General features: G+C 44.1%; 2 protein-coding genes across 2 annotated transcripts in view; one reads left to right on the top strand and one right to left on the bottom strand.

Moving 5' to 3' along the window:
- Window positions 1-1264: 1264 nt before the first annotated feature.
- On the top strand, window positions 1265-8023 carry LOC109474233 (organic cation transporter protein-like). Its single transcript, XM_019774492.1, has 11 exons — window positions 1265-1629; window positions 4024-4159; window positions 4367-4470; window positions 4833-4987; window positions 5335-5503; window positions 5708-5843; window positions 5968-6071; window positions 6322-6536; window positions 6843-6951; window positions 7165-7374; window positions 7752-8023. Exons 1-11 carry the CDS (start codon window positions 1358-1360, stop codon window positions 7909-7911), a joined length of 1770 nt encoding a protein of 589 aa, XP_019630051.1. The 5' UTR covers window positions 1265-1357; the 3' UTR covers window positions 7912-8023.
- A 210-nt stretch (window positions 8024-8233) lies between these two features.
- LOC109474266 (thrombospondin type-1 domain-containing protein 7A-like) overlaps window positions 8234-22351 on the bottom strand; it is a 43470-nt gene continuing 29352 nt past the window's right edge. The window contains exons 4-28 of the mRNA XM_019774540.1: window positions 21980-22240; window positions 21119-21261; window positions 20565-20720; window positions 19915-20123; window positions 19314-19503; window positions 18922-19068; window positions 18683-18767; window positions 18416-18531; window positions 17852-18070; window positions 17496-17690; window positions 16872-17153; window positions 16310-16488; window positions 15250-15383; window positions 14778-14928; window positions 14188-14312; window positions 13674-13809; window positions 13077-13346; window positions 12491-12625; window positions 12240-12342; window positions 11849-11950; window positions 11385-11480; window positions 11051-11157; window positions 10485-10647; window positions 10120-10204; window positions 8234-9996 (exon numbers count right to left, since the gene is read on the bottom strand). Coding sequence (XP_019630099.1) covers window positions 9696-9996; window positions 10120-10204; window positions 10485-10647; window positions 11051-11157; window positions 11385-11480; window positions 11849-11950; window positions 12240-12342; window positions 12491-12625; window positions 13077-13346; window positions 13674-13809; window positions 14188-14312; window positions 14778-14928; window positions 15250-15383; window positions 16310-16488; window positions 16872-17153; window positions 17496-17690; window positions 17852-18070; window positions 18416-18531; window positions 18683-18767; window positions 18922-19068; window positions 19314-19503; window positions 19915-20123; window positions 20565-20720; window positions 21119-21261; window positions 21980-22240 — 4090 coding nt within the window. The 3' untranslated portion in view covers window positions 8234-9695. The remainder of the gene's footprint in view (window positions 9997-10119; window positions 10205-10484; window positions 10648-11050; window positions 11158-11384; window positions 11481-11848; window positions 11951-12239; window positions 12343-12490; window positions 12626-13076; window positions 13347-13673; window positions 13810-14187; window positions 14313-14777; window positions 14929-15249; window positions 15384-16309; window positions 16489-16871; window positions 17154-17495; window positions 17691-17851; window positions 18071-18415; window positions 18532-18682; window positions 18768-18921; window positions 19069-19313; window positions 19504-19914; window positions 20124-20564; window positions 20721-21118; window positions 21262-21979; window positions 22241-22351) is intronic.

Genomic DNA, 22351 nt, shown 5'->3' on the forward strand with positions numbered 1-22351 from the left:
AGGAATGTGTTTTGCGTAGACTGGCTCTTCATATATCGACCTGGTGTTTATTACATACACTAAACTTAATGTAGAAAGCGAGGAGTGGAAACTGTGCTACAATTAATAGTATCATTCTCGACAACATGTACTTGGCCCGTTGGGGCAATAAAGGTCTTAGTTCATAATTCATTCGTTCATTTATTCACCCATTCATTCATTGACTGGGTCAAGAGATTACAATTCGCCAACGTGCATAGCGTTGCCACCACTTACTAGTATATCAAATTCCAAGCAGACGTTGGGAGCGAAAGGAAGATTGAAGCGATTTGTCCAAAAATGTGACTAATCGTCCGTCCCAATGACAGCTTGGAGAATTATCATCACGTATGTCAAGCACTTAAAATCGTGGATAGTATTTGGGGAAGCGGTGGTGAAAAACGTGGCGGTTTCGCATACTAGATCATACTATTAAGGGACATGTTTCTGTGTGGTATGGAAATAAGTGCAGTAGCTGATAAAAGATCATCATGGTCATGCGATCATCAAGCGGAAATATGCCACAAATTGGGTCACGATAAATGTCAATTATTCAAAGCCTCTGTTATTCGGGATAGTCTTTTCGATGCCATTTTCACCTAGCCTCTACCAGTTCGGGTGCAGCAAACAGTTCTCTCTACCGGACCAACTCCCCTGGCATGTTATCTCTATATTTGGCCGATTCTTCCAGCCGCCTCCCGAAGCCTGGTAGAGGCTACTTTTCTCCTACCAAGGGCATTATGTATATACAAGGAGCTTTGAATTCATTTTAACCTCCTTGATATACACGATCGTACGGCATACAAACCTGGGCAAGAATGCGGTGTGATACAGGATAACCCTCTATTCAAGTTAGAATTTATCAAAGTCTCGATTATATCAATACCAAACTTTGTCCGGTCAGGATTTAGACGTGAAGGGACTGCACCGTTGAGACGACCCCCTCCTCGTTTAGAGGACAAGGTGCACGTGATTACGCAAGAGGGGTAACTTGACACTTTGGCAACAGGAAATAGGGACAAACAATTACCGATAAACAGGGGAGAGAAATCTGCAGTATTGATTCATTTATTCTGTAACAAGAAATCTGGAGAGACTTCAGACAATCTTTGAAACAATATCCGTATCCACCCCAACCCAAAAAGGGCATAGAGGTGGTTGAGAAGGTTCTCGAAACATACGAATCCCTTTAAGTTAAAAACTGCCGTCTCCCCTACCTATGAACTGGGCGACCCTTAACGTGACCTTTCAAAAAGTCTCAAGGACAAGAAGAGTCCCGTTACCAGTTAAAGAGGCCAGCTCAGAGGGTTCAGACTGAGAAGCCAAGTCAGTTTCCAACATGGTGCACTACGACACGGTCCTCAAACATGTTGGCGAATTCGGGACGTATCAGAAGAGGATGTGTTTCTTCGTCTTCCTGCCGAGTTTGTCGGTGGGGATGCATATGATGGCCATGGTGTTCCTGGCGGCCACGCCGGCGCACCGCTGCAGGGCGCCCGAGGGAGACGTCCTGGCGGCCCGGTACAACTGGACCGAGCCCGAGAAGCTGAACATGACCATCCCGTGGACCAAGGACGACGACGGGAGAGCAGTTCTACACAGCTGTAAAAGGTTTGTAGTTGATTTGTTTTGTTTTTTCTGACGCCACTGCGAACTTCCCTAAAAATCACTGTCCGTAGCATCTTCGTAACCTCCAAGCAGATGTTGGGATGGGGGATCGTAGGATCTAGATTTCTTCTCCGTTTTTCTGACACGCAATGATTCCTTTTTTTTTAAATTCTTTAGGATGTTTTTTATCAGTAAAACAGAACAACTGGAAAATTTTATAACGACATCGAATCGATGCACATAACGGTCTCTTACTGGACACTGTAGTGAGTATCGGTAGAACTAGGGTTACTTGTGTCAATTTGATATGCACATGCTTCAGTGAGCACATAGTTCTCAGTGACCAAGGGCCCGCCTTCAGGTCACTTATTGGAGGTTTGAATGATTTCCAAGTAGACGGTTTGTTTTGTGCGTCTTTTAGATACGTTTCGTAGGCATTTCAAGGGTCGCATTCTTTACAATAGAAAGACATACAAAACGCTGCAACTTTACAATAAGTTGAAGACGCTTTAAAATCTTCTTGAACGAAAAACATCATCCTAGCTCGTCGCGAATTCGTAGCGTTGTTTACGTGTCACGCCTAAGTGAACCAAAAGAACAGCTCCGTGCTTACTGACAGAGTTCACTGACTAAAAACACAAGATCAAAGGGAACTGAAGGTTTGTATTAGCGTAACTCGGGACGCGCGGTCGGCGATCGCCTTACGTCGATGTCTCTCACGTTCCGGTTCAATTAAGGTCGCCGCCGATAGTAAGGTCCTTGGTCAGACATTCATAACATCAGACACAACCGTATTCAAGTATACTTGGTAATGCTGTGTTGTTACCACAAAGCTCCTTTGTGTTGTTGGATAATACCAACAGAACTAAGATCCTTTGAAACACATACAAAATTCCAAGGCCGTGCCAAAGTTTTAGCTGACACTGCAAATGCGATGAGACTTCACGGTAGCCTGGGTGCCAGACTGTTTCGAGGGCCAGAAAATCGGCTCCAGGGCGCGGCCAACACCATACCTCCAAGGAAATATTGCCACAGGAAACCTGCGTTAAACACTGAGCAAAATTTCTTATGGGGCATGTTGTCCCTGGAGCTGGCCTGCGTAGGCCCTGGAAACAGCCTGGCATCCAGGCTTAAGTGGCAGTCGAAAATGAGTTTAGTTTTCAGTTATTTTTTGCGTGGGAAAGAAGCTCAATTCTGTGACGACTACCAAGGGCCGTTACACCGTCCATTGTAAGAAGTACGGACCGTGTTCTTACGGTATGATACCATGAAAGGTACAATGAATCAGTGTTTTAGGTCACATAGACACTTTCCTTTGTGCTCGTTCCCCTACAGTTCTACTGTATACAAGTGTGTGCATTGCATGCTGATATGCACATCAAAAGGGACAGTACATTTTCTTTAATTCAGGGAGGGCCGGTCACTGCTTAGTTAAGACTTACCAGAGGATTGGGGGTCAAAATATTAAGATTTTGCTTGTCTTGTTATTACTCCGTGAAGGAGGGTACCACGGCAGTAACACTCGCGGTGCTGGCCGCATTATATCAGGACCTGCTTTCGGGCTAAGACGTTCATATCTGACGGAACCGCGTCTAGACGGCGGATTGTCAGACGGTGATGGCCTTGGCCGTTCCTAGGCCGTTCCTAGGCCGTTCCTAGGCCGTTCCTAGGCCGTTCCTAGGCCGTTCCTTGGCCGTTCCTAGGCCGTTCCTTGGCCGTTCCTAGTCCGTTCCTAGGCCGTTCCTAGGCCGTTCCTAGGCCGTTCCTTGGCCGTTCCTAGGCCGTTCCTAGGCCGTTCCTTGGGCCGCTCCTTGGCCGCTCCTAGGCCGCTCCTAGGCCGCTCCTAGGCCGCTCCTAGGCCGCTCCTAGGCCGCTCCTAGGCCGTTCCTAGGCCGTTCCTAGGCCGTTCCTAGGCCGTTCCTAGGCCGAGGGAATTTAGCCATCCAGTTTACAGTTTGCCGTTTACGTTTACAGTTTGCCGGCAAACTGTAAACTGGATGGCTAAACTCCCTCGGTGTGTTATCTCTCTATTTGGTCAATTTCTACTATTTCCAGCCGCGCCCTCAAGCCTGGTAGAGGCTAGGAGCGAGCGACAACACGCGCTGTCTATACGACAGGTCTGCAGTAGACAAGCTGACTCCATTGCCTATCCAACAAGATTATAGAACTTCGAACTTGAAGCACAGTATCTTTACACGCCCTGAGAGCAGTAATGGATTTAGGTCTTTTTATGTTTTATGGTTGTGATGCGCCCTCATTGTATTAACCGTTGCCTTATGTCTGCACAGTAGGTCTGGCGTTGACGCTTGGGATTATTTTTGTTGCAAAATATAAAACTTCACGGAGGATTGTCACCTATGGCTTCTTGTTCACGTTTCATTGAAACTTTGTCCCCAGGTATGATCTGACGACCGTCGAACTGAATAACAGCTACAGCAACCTGACCAATCACCGGGCTAGCTGGAACGTGACGTCATGCAATGCAGGATGGACGTTTGACCGGAGCCAATACAAAACCAGCATTACCATGGACGTATGTATCTCATAGTCTCGGAAAGGGGGTGTCATAGTCTCGAACAGGCTTCATGTCTGCTATAGCTAGTCTCGAAAAAAATCTGCTTGGGACTTACTACAATAATGACTGTTTCACTGTGTATAACCTGTGTGCTAGAGGGTTGTTATGGCATTTGCTGCCTTACATTAACATATTCAAAGAGCATCATGATCGCTTTCTCCACAGAACAATATCGTCTGTGCCGACAAGTGGCTGGCGAATTTGGCCCAGTCCATTTTCATGGTGGGGGTGCTCATAGGGTCAATCACATTCGGAGACCTTTCGGACAGGTAAGTTTACAAATGAAAAAAACAAACAAATAAAAGAAATTGTGAGGTTAATGAGGCTCACTAAACATAGGTCCATGTCTCTCTTCTGCAGAATGACTGACGCAAACTTGCCTTTAAATCTGCCCCTCCTCGGGCTTAATTTCGTCCAGTCCTTGAGTCACTCGTCCACAAAGTCACGTGTGCCAAGTAGTGGGTCAGTTACCATGAAGAAGGTTGTTATCAAAGACATTTCTCGCATTGATGCGTTTATAAACTGTTATAAAAGAACTTTATTGCACGACAATTGCACATAGCACACTGTATGGCAACAACTATTGAACAAAGTACACCAAAAAAGTTAATGTATGGATTATTTCTCTCAGGTTCGGCCGGAAAGTGGTCCTGTTCGCCGGCATCGCCCTGAACCTGGTGTCCGGGATCGCCACCATGTTCGCCCCGAACTTCACGGCCTTCGTCATCCTCAGACTGTTCGTCGGAGTGTCGTCCCTGGGCATCTACATCGTCAGTTTCGTGTTAGGTACAGCCGAAAAATAACTTAATTTATCGTTCTTTATTAATAACTTTTTTCTTGGCTGGGGCCAGAGGTTTGTAGAGTGGATGCCAGCCTTTCAGCTTTAGCATGCTCTCTTGGTCACTTTTCTGTCAAAAAAAAAAGACTAGAGGCCTGCACACATCCGTCTGTCATTTCAATATATCGTGTTCAGAAGTTGAATGCGTGCGCAGGTCATCACCAAACGGATAGAATACGTGTGGACCAGTCTTTTTGGAAAGGAAATGTACCAAATCTCAAAAGGCTGGCATTTTGGGGGTTAAGTTCATCGGGTTAATTCCTAATGCTGATGACCTGATGTTATTTTAATGCAGCGTGTGAGATTGTAGGCCCGTCCAGACGAACACTTGTCGGCACCGTGGACTACGTGTTCTTCGTGCTGGGCTATATGCTGGAGGCTGGGCTGGCGTACCTCATCCGGACATGGACTCACCTACAACTGGCCATCTCTCTACTCAGCGTCCTCTGGATACCACTGTGGTGGTAAGCAGTAAACTTTACTTTAGTTAACGTACAAATTTTTGGCGACGCCTCCGGGGCGGAGCCCTTTTCTGTCTGTATGTGACATTTTTGTTGTATTATTGTAAAAGATGTTACCGGTGCAATTTTGTGTGGATGAATGTATAAATACATAACAATGACTGTATTATCATCGAGTGACTTTGGTTAATCTGCCATGTCCTGTAGCGTCGTGACCGAGTCTCCAAGATGGCTGCTGGCGAAAGGTCGAACCGAGGAGGCGCGCGCCATTGTGGAGAAAATGGCGGAAATGAACGGCGTGGGATTTCCGTGTGCATTGTGGGAGAAAATGGCGGAATCCAAGGTAAAAAAGATTTAGAGAGAGAGAATTCTAGTATAGCAGCCACATGATCACGTGGTACATTGTTTAGCCAGTCAAAAGGCATCTCTAAAATGAAGCGAACTTGTTCTAAATTCCTAAACTACAGGATAAACTGGTGGAGACGCCTGACAATGGCCGGTTCTACTCCGTCCGGGACCTGGTACGGACTCCAAACTTGGCCCGGAAATCTGCCGTTATCTTCTACAACTGGTAGGATGCCAAACAAAAGAAAGAAAGTTTTTAACGATAGAACATACGACGTCGACTTAAATGTTAGGTTTGGATGACAAAAAAAAATTCACTTTCTGTCATGTGTTGTTTGCACATATGCACCTGAACAATTTAGTATCAAGACAAAATTGCAATAATTTCTAATCCGTGATCGATCATTTGTCCCCAAAATTGTACCAAACGAACCATTTTTTTTCAATTTCTTCCCAACTATCTCTTCCCTCCATAGGGGTGTTATCACCATGGTGTACTACGGGCTATCCCTCAACACCTCGGCGCTAGGCGGCGACGACTACATCAACTTCTTCCTGTCCGGTCTGGTCGAGTTTCCTGCCCTCCTCATGTCAATCGTCGTGATAGAGAAGTGGGGCAGACGATCTCCGCACATCATGTTCATGGTGGGAGGAGGCGTGGCCTGCATTTGTACGCTTTTCGTGCCAACAGGTACTGTTATACGCCTTCTGGAGAGGTAGTTCGGTGCTAGGGAGTTTTTAGTATTAATGGGTGGAAAGGGGCTGAGACATCAGAGCCCGCAAATCGTCACTCAACCGGGACAGGGGGCGATATAGACTTCCAAGAACATTTGTGTCATGTATTCACTGTCTAATTGGGACTCAATCATTCTGACGAAGGTCACAGGAAGTGGAAAATCGGGTTGATGTACTCCTTAATACGTCTTTTTGTCTGAGGTGTTTCAGTTGCGAAGTATCCAGGTTAAAGATAGAGTTGTTCTCTTCTCTTCAAACACAGATCTGTTTCCATTGACCATGACCCTGGCAATGATCGGCAAGTTTGGGATCTCTGCCAGCTTCAACATCATCTACATCTGGACGGGGGAAATCTACCCCACAGTTATCAGGTAAGCTCTACTTGCCCCAGTAGGATTTCAAAATCCAGCAAAATTCACACAAACACCCTTGTCCTTGGTGCTGAACAATCTTCACACATCATTCCCTGTCCTTGGTGCTGAACAACATTATGCCATGTAAGCAGTATTGTTATTGATAGTTATTTACTAGTTGATGTATCATTATCAACTGAAAAGAATGTATATTTGCTTACTGTTGAACAGGAATCTCGGCTTGGGGGTGTCGTCTATGTGGGCCCGAGTCGGTGGCATCATTTCCCCGTTTGTAGCCTTGCTGGCAGACTCGTGGAGGCCTCTCCCCTACATCGTGTTCGGAGGGCTGTCCGTGCTGGGCGGGGTTCTGTGCCTGCTGCTGCCGGAAACCCTGGGAACCCCCCTCCCACAGACCCTGCAGGAGGCAGAGGACTTTGGAAAGTAGGTTATGGAAAAGTTTTTAATATACTTTTCTTACAGTTTTCGCCCTTCGTTTCTTTAGAACATTTGCCAATACTCAAGGCATATACATGTATAAATATACAGATTTATAATGATACATTTGACAAAAAAGTGCCCTGACTATACATCATGGCAAACCAACTTTCTCTCCGGGACGGGGGACGGTACCAACTTCCGACGAACTTTGACCCAGAGCTGATGCCTCACGTGGGTACAAATACAGCATTTGGAGAGAAAGCTGATGAAGACCGTACGTTTCAGTCGAAAATTCCGAGGTAATTTCCTTCAGTTGGAGAACAGTTTACCGACTCAGATGAACTTCCATGCAAATGTACCTTTTACCTGTCATATTTTAGGGGAGGTTCATTACTGTGCCCGGTGGGAGGACGTAAGAAGCCCGAGGACAGTAAAGAGCTCGCTGCAGAGGCAGACCTCCATGACACATCGCCGACAGTGGACGATCCAAGTGACGTGACCAACCCAAGCTTTTATCTCAGCTTTGAGACGGGACTTTAACATTTTATTATTTGAAGTAATGAATTTTAGTGTTCAATATCGCTGTAACATTATGTGTCATCTCAGTACATAGTTTACAAGAGACTAAGAATCAACACTCCTAATGTGTGGCAATAATGTCTTAAAGCATGACATATCTAGTACAAATTACAGTTTTTACATCTCTCTCTGCCTCCTTTTTGCTTTTTAAAGTACTTAAAGAAAGCTTACTCACCATTTTTATCAGTATCCACCATCTTGGTTTTACTCATTTGCATGCTAATGCAAAAATGGTGGATGCAAATGAGGTAACACCAAGATGGCGGACACTAACAATGAGGACATTGAGTGTGTCTATATCAAAATATTCAAATCCACCGACTAACTTGCAATGTAATGACAACTGCATTTTGTTGCTGACTTTAATTTTCCACAGCTGATGCAATGTGTACAACTTTATCAGCTATCCTCTCCTAGCTAGGCACTTTGCTATAATATAACTTTATATCTTACTACTGTCATGTCTTTTATTGAAATGAAATATGGATTATGTTACAAACTGTGTGAAATCATAAGGTTTTCTTTATATTTTTTCAGGCAAAAGTTGCGGTAAACTATGACTAAATGTCAGTCTTTCTTCTAAGGTATAATAAAATACCAGCTTTGAATAAATAATGTAAAATCTACATGTGGCTGCAAGGGGACAAATGAATATAACTTAATATCTGAAGCTTAACTGTGACTGTAGTAAGTATTCCGTAATAGTGTTAAAAATATTACTATTAAAATGCAACCTGGTATTCTACACAAATGTTTGATGTTAAAATCATTCATTGTTACCATTCAGCTTCAAATTCAGACTTTGCTTCTATTCCCTACACTGGCTCCATAATTGCACAAAACGAATATTGGCATCAAGATATGTTAGATACAAAGTTGGAAGAAAGGGTAGAAAAGTAAGAAATATTTACAAAGTATGTACACATTATTGCTATTTGCATGTAAAATGTATATTGCGTCTCTTCATAGTGAAAGAAAGTAACTATTTCTCCCCATTCTGATTTGCTATAAAAAGTAACGAAACTTTCTGCTCAGAAGTAAAGCAGTGTTTAAAAGAGACACAATCCAGTGTGTGAAAGGTAACTTTTAGCTGCCAGTTCTCATTTGCATCAAACCCTGTACAACATACTGTTACTAAATAGGCACATGGCCTTGGTGCAATCTACTATACCCTACAGAGTGTGCACTGAATAAAGTTACAACTCTGTAACAATTTCGATATCCCTATGTTCACAATTTTCATTATTTTTGTCACATCTGAATCCAACATGACTGAGTGCCTTGAAAACTGAGAATACAATACAGTGGTCTTCAGCTGATAGTGTTTTTCAAGTTGATAAATAAAATTTGCTGAGAAAAAGTTACGGGTGATGTTAATAAATGCATGGAGAATAAAAAGAATATCATACACATTTTGGCAACAAAAAAATATCCATGCAGTATCTCAAACAGAATGTTAATAGAATCTCAAAGTGCAAAATAACAAGAAGTATGTTCTAGCGGGCCCTCAGCGTCATTTAACAACTTGAAATCTTTTTAGGTGCATATCTATCATAGAAAAATAACATTGTTTTATATCATTTAGGGCATAAAAACAAACATTGTGGGTTAAAATTCAATATACAGGATGTTAATAACCGAAGAAAAGTCAGGTATGACAATTATTTACATATCTTCAAAACTAAAAATGTCCCAAGAATCCCAGCTGGAATATTCCATTGTTCTAGGGGGGAGTTTTGAGACAGCTATGTGTCCATGTCTGCATTGTATCTCTCTATGTACGACTTCTTTGGCACAGTGGAAGGTGAGAAGTGAACGTGGTGATCTTTGATGACGACTTTTCCGTTGGCTTTTCTGTGGTTGCCGTTTGTCTTTTTCCCGTTTGCGATGGGCTTGAAGCTGCCACTTGACGATGTGGAGGACCTTGAGGACCTGGATGACCTTGAGCTGGGTCCGTTTGGCTTGTAGCTGTACCCGCTCTTGACTGAACCATTCATAGCTGAGATGTGGGGGTTTTCTCTCTGGGATCTCCTTTTCATTCGAACACTGGAAAATACAACAGTAATTCTGAGTCATTTTAATCTTAAACAAAATGTGTATGATATGAAGATCAAGTGTGATATTGTATATATCAAAGTTTTTTTAATGTTGCAGTTTTGTAAGACTTACCAGGCAATGCCAATGACAATGACGAGAACAATGATGAGAGCAGATGTTGCAGCGATGGCTCCGTATACCCAGGTGTGCAGCTCACCTGGAACAAACAGTAATAAAATTAGGAAAGGTCGTAACATATAGAAAAGTTTAAGTCCTTTCCACACCATATGATGCATAGGACAGTGCCCATCTACATGTATGTTTCCTCAGTCATAAGGCCAAACATCTGTGCAAGCTGACAATTCAAAAAAGGCTAGTCCAATGGTAGCAGTTAATGTATCCAAACGCCCATTCTCTTCATATTCCTGTATATCACCATGTTAACATTTCCACTGAGAAAAGCCAATCAGATCTCCCCATGCACCTGCTGATCTTACCTTTCTCATTAACGAAGGAGAATCCCCTCCTCCCATTGGGTGAGCTCTCCACGTCACTGTTGACCCGTTTGGTTGGTGCCAGGGTGATTCGCCCGTTACTCCCGATCATTACTTTTGCACAGTAGTCCAGCAAACCATCCGAACTGAGGGCCTCCACATAACCCTGGGGAAAACATGTAAACAGTTTGTTTGTTTAGGATCTCCGTTAGTGCGAATTTTCACACTATACATGTTAGTTAAAATCCTTCCTGCCCTCAGTGTATAGGGCAGTGCCCATCTCCATTCTATAACCCTTGAGCCACACAGTAGTGCAATTTCAACATCAGGGGGCTAGTCCACTGATAGTGTTGTGTGTTTTAACTACCATTGTCTTTCTCCACACTAAGTAGAGAAAGCAGTATGTACTGTACCCTAAGTCTTTGGTATGACCACAGTTTTGCTGCCAAATGCAAAGCAAGCACTGTACCAACTAGACTTTCTCGTCACGCCAACTTCCACCATTCTTGGACGTCTTCCAGTAAAAATCAGGTAAGATTTAAACATGAAGGGGCATTTGCAGCACTGACCTCTTCACAGCCACAGATGCCTCCCTGCTTACAGAAGGAGTGTGGCTGGTTACACTCCGGTATACACAACCGCCTGGTGGCTGGTCTGGACTGGTCTGTACAGCCACCTACAAACAGGCAAAAAACAACAGACATTTGGTACATATACATGCGTCTCTAACACACAGGGCCCAAAATACTTTAATTCTGTTTTCTGCAGTGTGTCATTAAACTTTTGAAAAAGGCAAGAAACATTGTAGGTCTATAGTTGCACAACTGCATTATTTTGTATTATGAGGGAAGCCATCATCATCAATTTGGAGCAAATGTAGTTACGTTAGACGTGACCTCTCACCTGTGACATTGACCCCATCTGACCTTTGACACCACACCTTCCTCTCATCACCTTGCCACCGGCCAACCTTCCACTCAAAGAGGTAGCAAGACCCGTCTACGGACCCAGCAAGCACAGGAGAAAGAAGCATTACTAACAGCATCCATGATAATATTATGATAAGTTACAAAAGCCCACCAGCAGAGGCAATGTAATGGATGAAAGTGTTTGAAATCGAGATGTAGAAAGCAGGATCTATCTGTTTGTAGATTAGTTCTTTTAGGAAGGTGACAACAAGTCCACAGTAGTCAGTGTAGGCTTAAACTAAGGACAGCACAGTTCCCAAACACCAGTTATTGCAAATCATAACCCTTGTGGTACTAGCCAACTGCTACCCAGCCAGCAGCTGTATAATCAAATACTGGATATTTCAACTACATTTTGTAGAAAGCCATCAGATATTATACACAATATGTAACTTCTACCTGTACACGTCCTTGTCTCATACACATCAGAAGGACAGGAGTTCCCACCAGATGATGGCTGGGCCAGGATTGCTCGGGACCGGGTCTCAATGCCTGAAGTACCTGGATTATAACATACACGGCACAATGATCTATCAGTACAATAATACTTAACAGTAACAGTAATCTAAAACAGTTTAAACATGGCTCAAAGGTTTTTAGATTCCTCACAGATTCTCGCACAATCAAATTTATCTCCAACTTCTCTCCTTCCCATTTCTACTGAATCACCCCTTCACACCCCCATCTCTATCACTACTTACTCTCCCCTTTACACACCCCACCCCTATCATTACTGACTCTCCCCTTCACACCCCCACCCCACCCCTATCTTTACTGACTCTCCCCTGACCTTGTGGCTGGCCGTTGACACAGCTCTGATGACAGGAGCTCCACGACGACCACTCTGTTACCCAGCAGTCACCGGGGCAGGGGACAACACATGGCCGCTCTCGCTGAACAAATGAAAAAATGCAACAAAAGTTTAAAGTAATTGTACAAGATTTTTGCTTTTGATTTTGTTGCTACTTCTGAATCAGATGCAGCCACGAATTCAAAGATATCACAACATCATGATTTTCACTGCAAAATAAAGTAACTAACCAGTATGACAGCAGTGGAGAGGATGTCACTGTTGGGGCCATCTTTCCACACACACAGATCATCCTCCACAACTGTCCCATCCTCCTGTACACAGCTGATGTCACGTACACGTCTGCCATGGCCACACTCCGCACCCTACAAACAACACAAGACAATCAGAAATGGCAGACTGCATCACCTTACTCACACTGCTTTTACCCCTTCTGGACAGCACTGAGGAAGTATGACAATTCTGCATTGTGTACATAGATAACTGCAAAAATGCAGAATATTGTACTGTACATGTATTTTGGTGAAGGAAATTTGCAGAAAGTAATGAACTGTTTTCCTTGGTTGTTAGACAGTAAAAAGTAAAAAATACAGCATGAGGCTTTAATATATGAGAGGGCTTGAAGTAAAACCTGAATCTGACTATGTAAAGTTAATATCCAAGACTTAAACAATCTGCGAACATGACAAAACAAATGTCACATCAATATCAGGGTCTGCAAACCCAGAAAAACGCAAAATACATGTATCTAAATACAAAATATTCATAGATGTATCTGTGACGTTAACTAGCATAACTGACATACTGAACACTCACATCAAGTAAACACTTGGACCAGAGTCCGTATGCCCAGGAGAAGCAGGGTTTGGCCACACACGGGCGCTGCTGGTGCAGGTTATCTGGGGGAGGGCACGGCCTGCCCTGTCCTGCAGACTCTGTCAGGATGTCCCGCTGTCGGAACTGCATCCCGTCAGCGCCGCAGGACGTTGTACAGGCGCTCCAGTCAGACCACGGGGACAGCTGACAGTCCAGCGGACACTTCACTTCACACGCTTCCTCTGTCACTGTGGGACCCACCGCGCCGTGCTGGGGTACAACATGGTTCATGGGTTAACTTTGAACACTGTAAATGGGTGAGTTACCTCTGAAAAATATCTAGCATTTGGATTTATTCTTCTGTCCTTTGTTTTTGATTCATAAAAATTCACAAACATTTGTTAATGATAGGAGGGCTTGAAAAAATTGACAGGAATGAAAGAAAAAAACAAGGTAAAATGGAATGATGCAGCCATTTTTGTGGCTGTCTATGGTAACTTAAGGCCCATATATTTTATTTTGGATACATGTACTTGAAAGTCATATTGATAAAAAGCTGTCAGTCAATACTAGTATATTCCTGGTCCTATATTGTACCTGTATACAGAGATCTTTATCCACCAGTTTGCCATCACCTCTGTAACACTGCACGAGTAATGTCCTGACACCCGGGCCGCACACGGCGCTGGCAGGCAGCTGACAGGGACTCCACTCTGATACGTTCAGATGGTACCTGTGGTCCCAGGAACAACCGTGTAATTATTACATCACACTAACTAGAAATATAACATTTGCAAAGCAAATGCATTACATTTACCATTGCATATGGTCTGCTATGTTTATTCTTACTCAAACACATTCATATTAAATAGTGACAGGAGTCCTAATCCCTCTTGCAATAAAATTGCAACATGATGTAACCCAACACTAGTTACCATGGTGACAGATGTCTGGGTCAGGTCATTGACCTTATTTGTTTGGAACAGAGTAAGAACAATTGTCCTTCATGTAATCAGTTTCAACTGCAAGCTTAAAACAGAAAAAAAACTCTTTTGTTCTTCTACCATAAAGATAAGTCTACTTCTAAAATGAATGAATTTCCAGGACTGACCTGAAACAGTTCCTGTTTTCCTGACAAGCCTCCTCCTCTGTCCTGTTTGGACAGGCACCATAGCCATCCTCTGCAGGGCGCTCAACCAATCGCATACGCTCTCGGGCGTGGCCGGGGACACAATACTGATGGTGAAAAACAATGGGAATTCAGTTTTGAAACTTTCAAAAAGAAGAACTTGGATGAAAACTCAAGTCAGTTAGCTTGATATATAACTAGAAATATTCCAATATCTATTCATGTCATTAGTCTACATTGTACAAATCTAGAAATGCCCAATTCCCCTATCCTACACAAAGTTAAAGCAATGCATTGCCATCAAGCGTCAGTGGACTCATTCATCACAGGGCCACTAGAGATACAGTTCTTCTGGCTGGTGGTAACTAAGTCTATCCATCTTCTAACCCTAACCCTAACCCTGACCCTAACCCTGACCCCTTACCCTAACCCTTACCCAAACCCCTAACTCTAACCCCAACCCTAACTCTAACCCTGACCCCTTACCCTAGCCCTGACCCCTTACCCTAACCCCAACCTCAACCCTAACCCCAACCCCAACCCTAACCCTTGACACAGGATAAACCACATACCTCAGGGCATTTGGTCCAAGAAGTCCACTCCCCGACCACACACTCCCCAGGGCAGGGCAGCGTGCAGAGTTTGGCACCCAGGGGCATGGTCTTCTCATCACACAGGCTGATATCTACAACCTGGGACCAGGATCGGGACACCTGAACGCACCTGAAACACACGAAGATCCCTCAACACACTTGGAACACATACATGTATAACACTGAAACATGCATGGAACAGGCATAGAACACCTTAACACACATAGATCATACATGGAAGACCTGAACTCACCTGCAGCTGGAACATGATAGAATCAGAGAAATGCTTTAATTTTAGTCTTAGTGTTCCAAAGTAAAATGGGACACCTGCCTGCACTTGAAACACTACAGTTGACACTGATCTCTTGATTTTCACCATGCAGCAAAACTTAACTGCCGAGAATGTTTAACGAATTCCTTTCTTTGTGTCTAATTTACAGTATGAACTCACTTGACTTTTCTTGTCTGCACGCCGTCCCCACAGTTAGACTGGGACCCCAGGCTGTAGAGGCTACAGCTGCTCCAGGACTCTGTCTCCCACTGGTACTCCCCACAACGCCTGCTGCAAGCCCGCCACTCTGTCACCTGGGAAACCACAGAAACCAACCGTCAGACTGGGAAAAACTCTTCTTCATCTTTTAAATTACCACCAAGGAAGCTACTTTTTGTTTTCACTTGCAACAGCTACATGTATCATGCTGGAACAATCTCTCATACAACTGTAAATTTTGCAGTGTTTTAAGTTGCGACTTTTTACAGTGAAATTATCACACAGTAAATATTTGTTCTGCCTTGCATTGTGTTAATTCAGTTGTTTTAAGCATGAACTCAAAATAAAATACTGTAAAGTCTTTGTTTTCACAATGACAAGAAATTTAAGTACTGTAACCTTTAAATAACAGTACTTTTGTGGGCTAAAGATCTAGACATTAACACACGATAACTGGGCAGAAACTTTCCAGATTTTTGCCTTTGTGGCATTTCTGCACTTTTTCAAAACACCGGTAAAACAAAATATTTACCAAGCAGGCCAAAAGCATGCTGTCATACATTGCATTTATACTACCGGTATTATAGGGACATTCATGAAGTTTTTTTAACACAATGATACTTACCTGTTGTCTTAAGGTACAAGAAAGCAGCAGAAATAAACACAGAGACAAAAGTGAATTTTGAATCAAGATATTTTGAGAAATGTTTTTAAGACTCATTCAACCACTAGCATTGAACTACATGCATTTATCGTCAACTTCACTCTCTGCAAATGGCAAATTGATCAGAAGAAAACTACATATTTAGACACAATACCTTTCCTGTTGTCCATATACAGTTAGCACAAGATATACATAAGAAGAAGCAAATATTAGTATAGAGACTGTATGAGTCTTGAAATTTGTTAAGTAAGTTGGCTGGATAAAATATTACCAATATCATTGTGGAATCTTCTATGAACAAGGGAACATGCACACGAAGCAATACTTTACTTGGGATTGATGTAAAAATATAATCACCATATTTGAAGAATCCAGAAGGGGACATAGTCTCCCCAGGTTGAAGGGTTTCTGTCGCAGCCATCTTTGTCGTGTGTTCTTCCCCGTGCCACACGATTGGCTACATGGTGTCCATGGCGACCAGTTGCTAAGACGACAGTCTGATGGACACACCTCTGTGCAAGATTCTTGTATATATCCTGAAACACATTGTTAGAGTTTAGAAATTAGATCAACAAGTTCCCTGTGCAACAAATACTTATACAAGTGAATTTGCTAGCTTTGTTAGTTTTAACCTTCTCCTTACTACCTAACTCTGTAACCAGTAGAGAATCGGTGTTCTGTGGCTACTACAGTGTTCTACTAGGTTAAGCAAATCAAATCAACTTTATTGCTCAACAACTGTAACTGGTACAATGTATGGCAAAGAAGAAACAACAAGGTTAGATACATGCACTATACTAAAGTATAATTCTCACAGAGCTAGTCCATAATGATACTAAAGCTAGATTCAGAAATGAATTTTCCAACGTACACTGATATCTGAGTAGGGCATGAAAGGAGCATGAAGAGGAAGCCTTACCAGATTTACTGCACAGGTACGGTGACACCAGCCTTCCTCTGTGATCAAAACACTGTACAGCCCTGTACCTCACCCCGTCACCGCATTCTCCCTTCCACTTCCTCTTCAGCCGAGCGCGGACGTTCAGGGGTCCGCTGGCCTCAGGGTCGGGGAGGATACAGTCGGACCAGTTCCCCACGGGGAAGGGGGTGTAGTCTGCTGACTTCTGGCAGGGGCAGGGCTCCGTCTCCACCAGGGGGTACTTGGACGTGTCCTGACACTCGGGCTGCTTCCTGCTCCGACCTGACAAACAAACATTGTTTCACATACAGTCAAACTTGAACAACCTCTGCAAAACTCTGAACCACTTGTTGTTGGTCCCTTAGACAATTTTCCTATTGACACAAGCATTTCAAATGTCTGTAGTGACCACTTGTCCACATAGACCAGATTTTATCGACCCCAGGTGGCCTTGAGCAGTTTTGTATTTTAACTCACAAAATACACAAGTTTAATCTACAAAGGCAATGGAACTGATCTTTTAGTCTAAAACGGCCACACATATCTATTTTCCTGATTCCTGGACATTTTCAAGTACAAACAGTGTCAGTCTGTCACTCCACAAAAGTCGATAGCTTTCCTTACCTGTCAGTTTCCTTTTCCTCTCTGTCTGTCCCTTGCAGTCCTCCCCACAGCGGCTCCACTTGGACCATTCTGACACGGAGCAGTCCTCCCCGCAGGCCAGCGTACAGTTGCGCGCCGTCTCCGGCATCGGGCCGGCAAACTGCAGGCACTTCCACACCACTGACGACTCTCCCTTCTCATCCTTACACGACAGGGCTGAAGGGAAGAAGAAGAACTTTATTGCATGCCAATTGTAACAGGTTACAACGTATGGTAAAGTTACATACATAGTTGGTGGACGCTAGTCCTATACAGGGAAGCACAACAGTTTAAACTATTTTGAGCTCTGTAAGTAAAGTCAAGTCACATGACTGTACCTCTGGTCTGGATGCCCCGGCCACACTCCTGCCTGCTGTTCTCGTTCCCGGGGTAGGGTGGCAGGTGACAGTCTCCCCAGCGGTAAGTTTTCCACTTGTAGGCCCCACACTGCTGCATGTTCTCACACAGACGGCGCTCCCGCAGGGTGTCGGGACAGTCCTTACCCCCCGGGGTGGGGAGCTGCAGGATGTAACGATGTCTGGTCTGGTGGGTGATTTCTGCGAAAGGACAAAACAAACACGTCATGTTACCTTCAACGACATCGCTACATATACTGGCCTCCTTTACAGACTTGTGGCCTGACGGTTTTGTTACAGAGGGAGTTTGCTAGAGAGAGAGGTTTTCAACGCCCAACAAGTCTCCTTCCACTCAGCATCTTGAAAGGGACATCTGCGAATGAGGCTAGTAATGTGACCACTACTCTTCCAGGAGAATTTATACAAGTTCACTATTATCATCTGGATATCCAGTTCTTTTCCTTCATCTTTACTTCTGTTTGAAAACCAAAGAATAGAATGCATTGCCTGAGAACTGATTATAAAAAGGGGCAGTGTGGTCCTTACCCGAGCCACAGTTGTCTGGACACTGTGTCCACCTGCTGAAGGCAGTGACCAGACAGTCCCGGTCACAGTCCACTGCACAGTCCATCCGCTCAGCTGGACGTAGGGTCTCTGGGCACCTAAATTGGCAAAGGTAAAATTAAATACTTATCTGCAGTTTAAAAGAAAGCTCTGGGAAAGGCTTGCCCACAAACATGAAAATTCTTATTTCTCTTTTCCATAAACTTTTAAGTAAATAAGACGAACCTTTTAGTAACTAAGATGTCTTACCTTTTATCAGCTACTTGCTGCCCTCCTTCCTTCATGCACCAGACTTTCCTGGACTTGACTCCAAACCCACAGATCTTACCCTCACCTGTCAATCAACAAAACTGTCAGTCAAACATCGCATCCATGGCAACCCTGTAGTACTGTCATTCTGATGTGAAAGAAGGACATAAGCTCAACTCAACAAACATAAACTTAAAACATCTGTCATGTGGTATGATAATGCAATGTACTGTACTTGCCTGTGATATTTCGTGGTGAATACGTGATGCCCCTCTGAAGTTTACAGTCCCTCCACTCCCCCATCATCCAGCTGTACTTGGTACAGCCCCACTCATTACATGGCCTGCTCTCAGTCAGGTCTGGCTTGGGTGGGCACAGCTTACCGTCTAAATGGGGGTGATAAAAAATAAACCATACTGTTACAACAATTCAGTGGGAAGTATTGTTAAGCATACTTGAGTAAGAGATAGACCTGAGTCAGAAGAGTATAAAATCAGTTTGCTTTAGTTTGGGAGACTGTGGAGTTAGCGGCATAACTCTTGAAGGCATGTATCGGTGTTCATGATTTTTGGCAGGCAGGTTACCGTTGGGGAGACCAAGGTCAAGTTCAAACATGGGCTTCAGTACCCACCTCCTCCAGGGTGAGCGATGATGTTCCTTGTCCTGGTCTGTCGCCCCCCCGCAGAGCCACAGGGTTTAGAACAGGTGGACCAGGGGCCCCACTGTCCCGGCACACAGTCGCTAGGACACGGCACGTGGCAGTCCAGCTCGTTCTTAGGCCGCGGGGAGATCACCTGACAGTACTCATCATCTACGTCATCCTGAAGCAGGAAAGAAAACCATTATTCAGTTAGATACTGAGGCGGCGGGAGAAACCACTGTCCAAGAACACAGTCATTAGGACATGACATGTGGCAGTCTAACTCACTTTAGGTGCAGAGATATCATCTGACACCTACATCATCCTCAGTAATGATCAATTACAAAAATTGTTTCCTATCTATTACTATGTTTATGTACATTTAAAAAAAACTCTTACAGTGTAAAAAGTGACCACCACCACACAACAACCACCCGACCAGTGTGGCTACTTTTTTTCCAGAGCCCCTTGCAGTATCTGATTTTCAAAACAGCAACTCAGATTCAAACTTGAGTTTGAGTTCATGATGAAAAGATGAAATGCTTGTTTAGTGCACTGTCTATACATGTGTATATGGACACTTCCAACCTACCCCGTCAATGTTCTCACAGAAGATGGTCCTGTACATCTTGCCTGCCCCGCAGGACTGTGTGGTGTCCACCAGGAGACATCTGCTGGGCTCCCCGACGTGCCAGTGGTAACATGACTGGACCTCGCACGGCAGGCTCTCACTCAGGGGCGGACAACTCACCGCTTTCTCAGGGTCAGAGTTCAACACTGACCTGGTCCTGGTCATAAAACCTGGTGGTGGGAATAAGAGGATGGTGTTTAGTTAAAAAAAGATTTGTGAAAGACTGAATTCAACTGTAGGATGCTTCTTAGCTGGGAGACTGATCAAAATAAGCAGAAATACCGATAGGAGCTCAGGATTTTCTGTCACTCTGGAAACCTGTCCAATAGGAGCCCAGGATTCTCAGTCACCATGGAAACCAGACATAATGGCCTCTAACACCATTGTAACTGTCAATTCCAAGTAGCACTACAATTCAATAGTGTTAGCGTGCACCTTAACAGGATTATGATGTTCAGAATTCTCCTGATTTAGAGAAGTTGGCCATCAAGCTTCTAGGGGCCTAAAAAGTAGAAGATCTGCTAGAAGTGTGATTTTGTGAGTCTACAAGTTTGTATCTGATTTTTAGCTCAGCACTCAACTTCCACAATACACTTGAGAAGATGGCCTACCTCTGGATCCGGTTGTACCATTGCAGCTGAGGGGTGTACAGGACGACCATGTCGACCAATGAGAGACCAGGCAGGGTTCAGGGCAGGGCACCGTGCAGATCTGGGCACTGGGAGGGACTAGGCCCCCACACAGAGAGGACGGAACTGGGGTCTTCTCTGGAAAGATAACAGAAGACTGCAGGTTACAACATTGTTTTCAATCTAATTTTCGCATTTTTTGTGCTAACTTTAAAACTTTGATATCACTGCATATATATATTTCAATCTCATTACTTCAGTATTGCTGTACAACTGTTATGACTGCAAACTTATGTTAGAACACTGCAAAAACTTTCTCATCATTTCGTGAAATGTCCCAGTAAACATAAAGAAGAACTTTATTGCATGACAATTTAAGCAAATACAATGTACTGTATGGGAACATATTCATACATAGTTGCTAAAATAATGAACAGTACTCACTGACAACCACTGTCACTAGCGTAACATATATTCCACTCCATGCACATGTTCATCAGTGTCATGTTTAAAACAGACGGTTCCTGTGGGATTACCTGGATCTCCAGTCTGTACACAGAAGACTCTCCTGTGCTGCACCCCTCCTCCACATCCTGACCTGTTAACCATCTTCCACTCCTGTCTGGTCATCACCTGGTCCACACGGCACTTCCCCCAGGCACCACCTATCCACCGGTACCTGCAGAAACAAAAAACATCAACACGTTTACAGTATATCTCCTAACCCACTCCTGTCTAACGCTAACCCTAACCCACTCCTGTCTGGTCATCACCTGGTCCACACGACACTTCCCCCACGCACCACCTATCCACCTGTACCTAAAGGATAAACAAACATCAACACGTTTACAGTCTATCCTCACTCCTGTCTGGTCATCACCTGGTCCACACGGCACTTCCCCCAGGCACCACCTATCCACCTGTACCTAAAGGATAAACAAACATCAACACATTTACAGTCTATCCTCACTCCTGTCTGGTCATCACCTGGTCCACACGACACTTTCCCCACGCACCACCTATCCACCGGTACCTACAGGATAAAACATGTTCATCAACAACTTAACAGTCTATCCCCTAACCTACCCATGTGAGGGCATACTGGGTATGAACCCCGTGAATCTACTGAAACCCAATCTCCACCCACCCACTTCCAAGCCTTCCTACTTAGTACGAGATCCACACACACCTGCCCAAAACAATACTTCCAATAACATAAGACATACTTAACAGACAGCGTTTAACTTCTTGTTCGAAGTTGTTTACCTAGTAACTCATGTAAAACTAGTTTAAAACTTATGCAAGAGCTGTGCAAGAGTCGTGGAAAACTAGTTTAAAAGCCATGAGAAAGTTGTCTGAAAGTCGTGCAATTTAGATATGCGTGTACACGCATTTACCTTGGGCAGATAGGCAGGTCCTGGTCATGCCCACACCCTTCCTTCTCCTCCAGATGTGGACAGAGTTTCCCCTCGCCGCTGGGCAGCCCTAACACTCGCCGCGTGCGCCTGCGCACCCCGGCCGTGCGGCGGTCTCCCGCGGACACACACGTCAACGTGCATGGTTCCCATGGCGACCAGTCCGACACCTGGCAGTCCTGCGGCATCACGCACGACTCGTACGTCGGCGGAAGGTCAACAACGTTACCTTGGTAACAGTAACTGTAAATAAAACAAAACATTAAGACATAAACATATAGACAACTTATATACAGAAAATGTTTCTTCTTTTGAAAAAACAAAAGACAATTCACATATGTAATGAAAAATACT

This window comes from Branchiostoma belcheri, unplaced genomic scaffold (genome assembly GCF_001625305.1).
Source record: "Branchiostoma belcheri isolate BF01 breed outbred unplaced genomic scaffold, Haploidv18h27 scaffold30, whole genome shotgun sequence".
In the NCBI taxonomy this organism is placed as follows: Eukaryota; Metazoa; Chordata; class Leptocardii; order Amphioxiformes; family Branchiostomatidae; genus Branchiostoma; species Branchiostoma belcheri.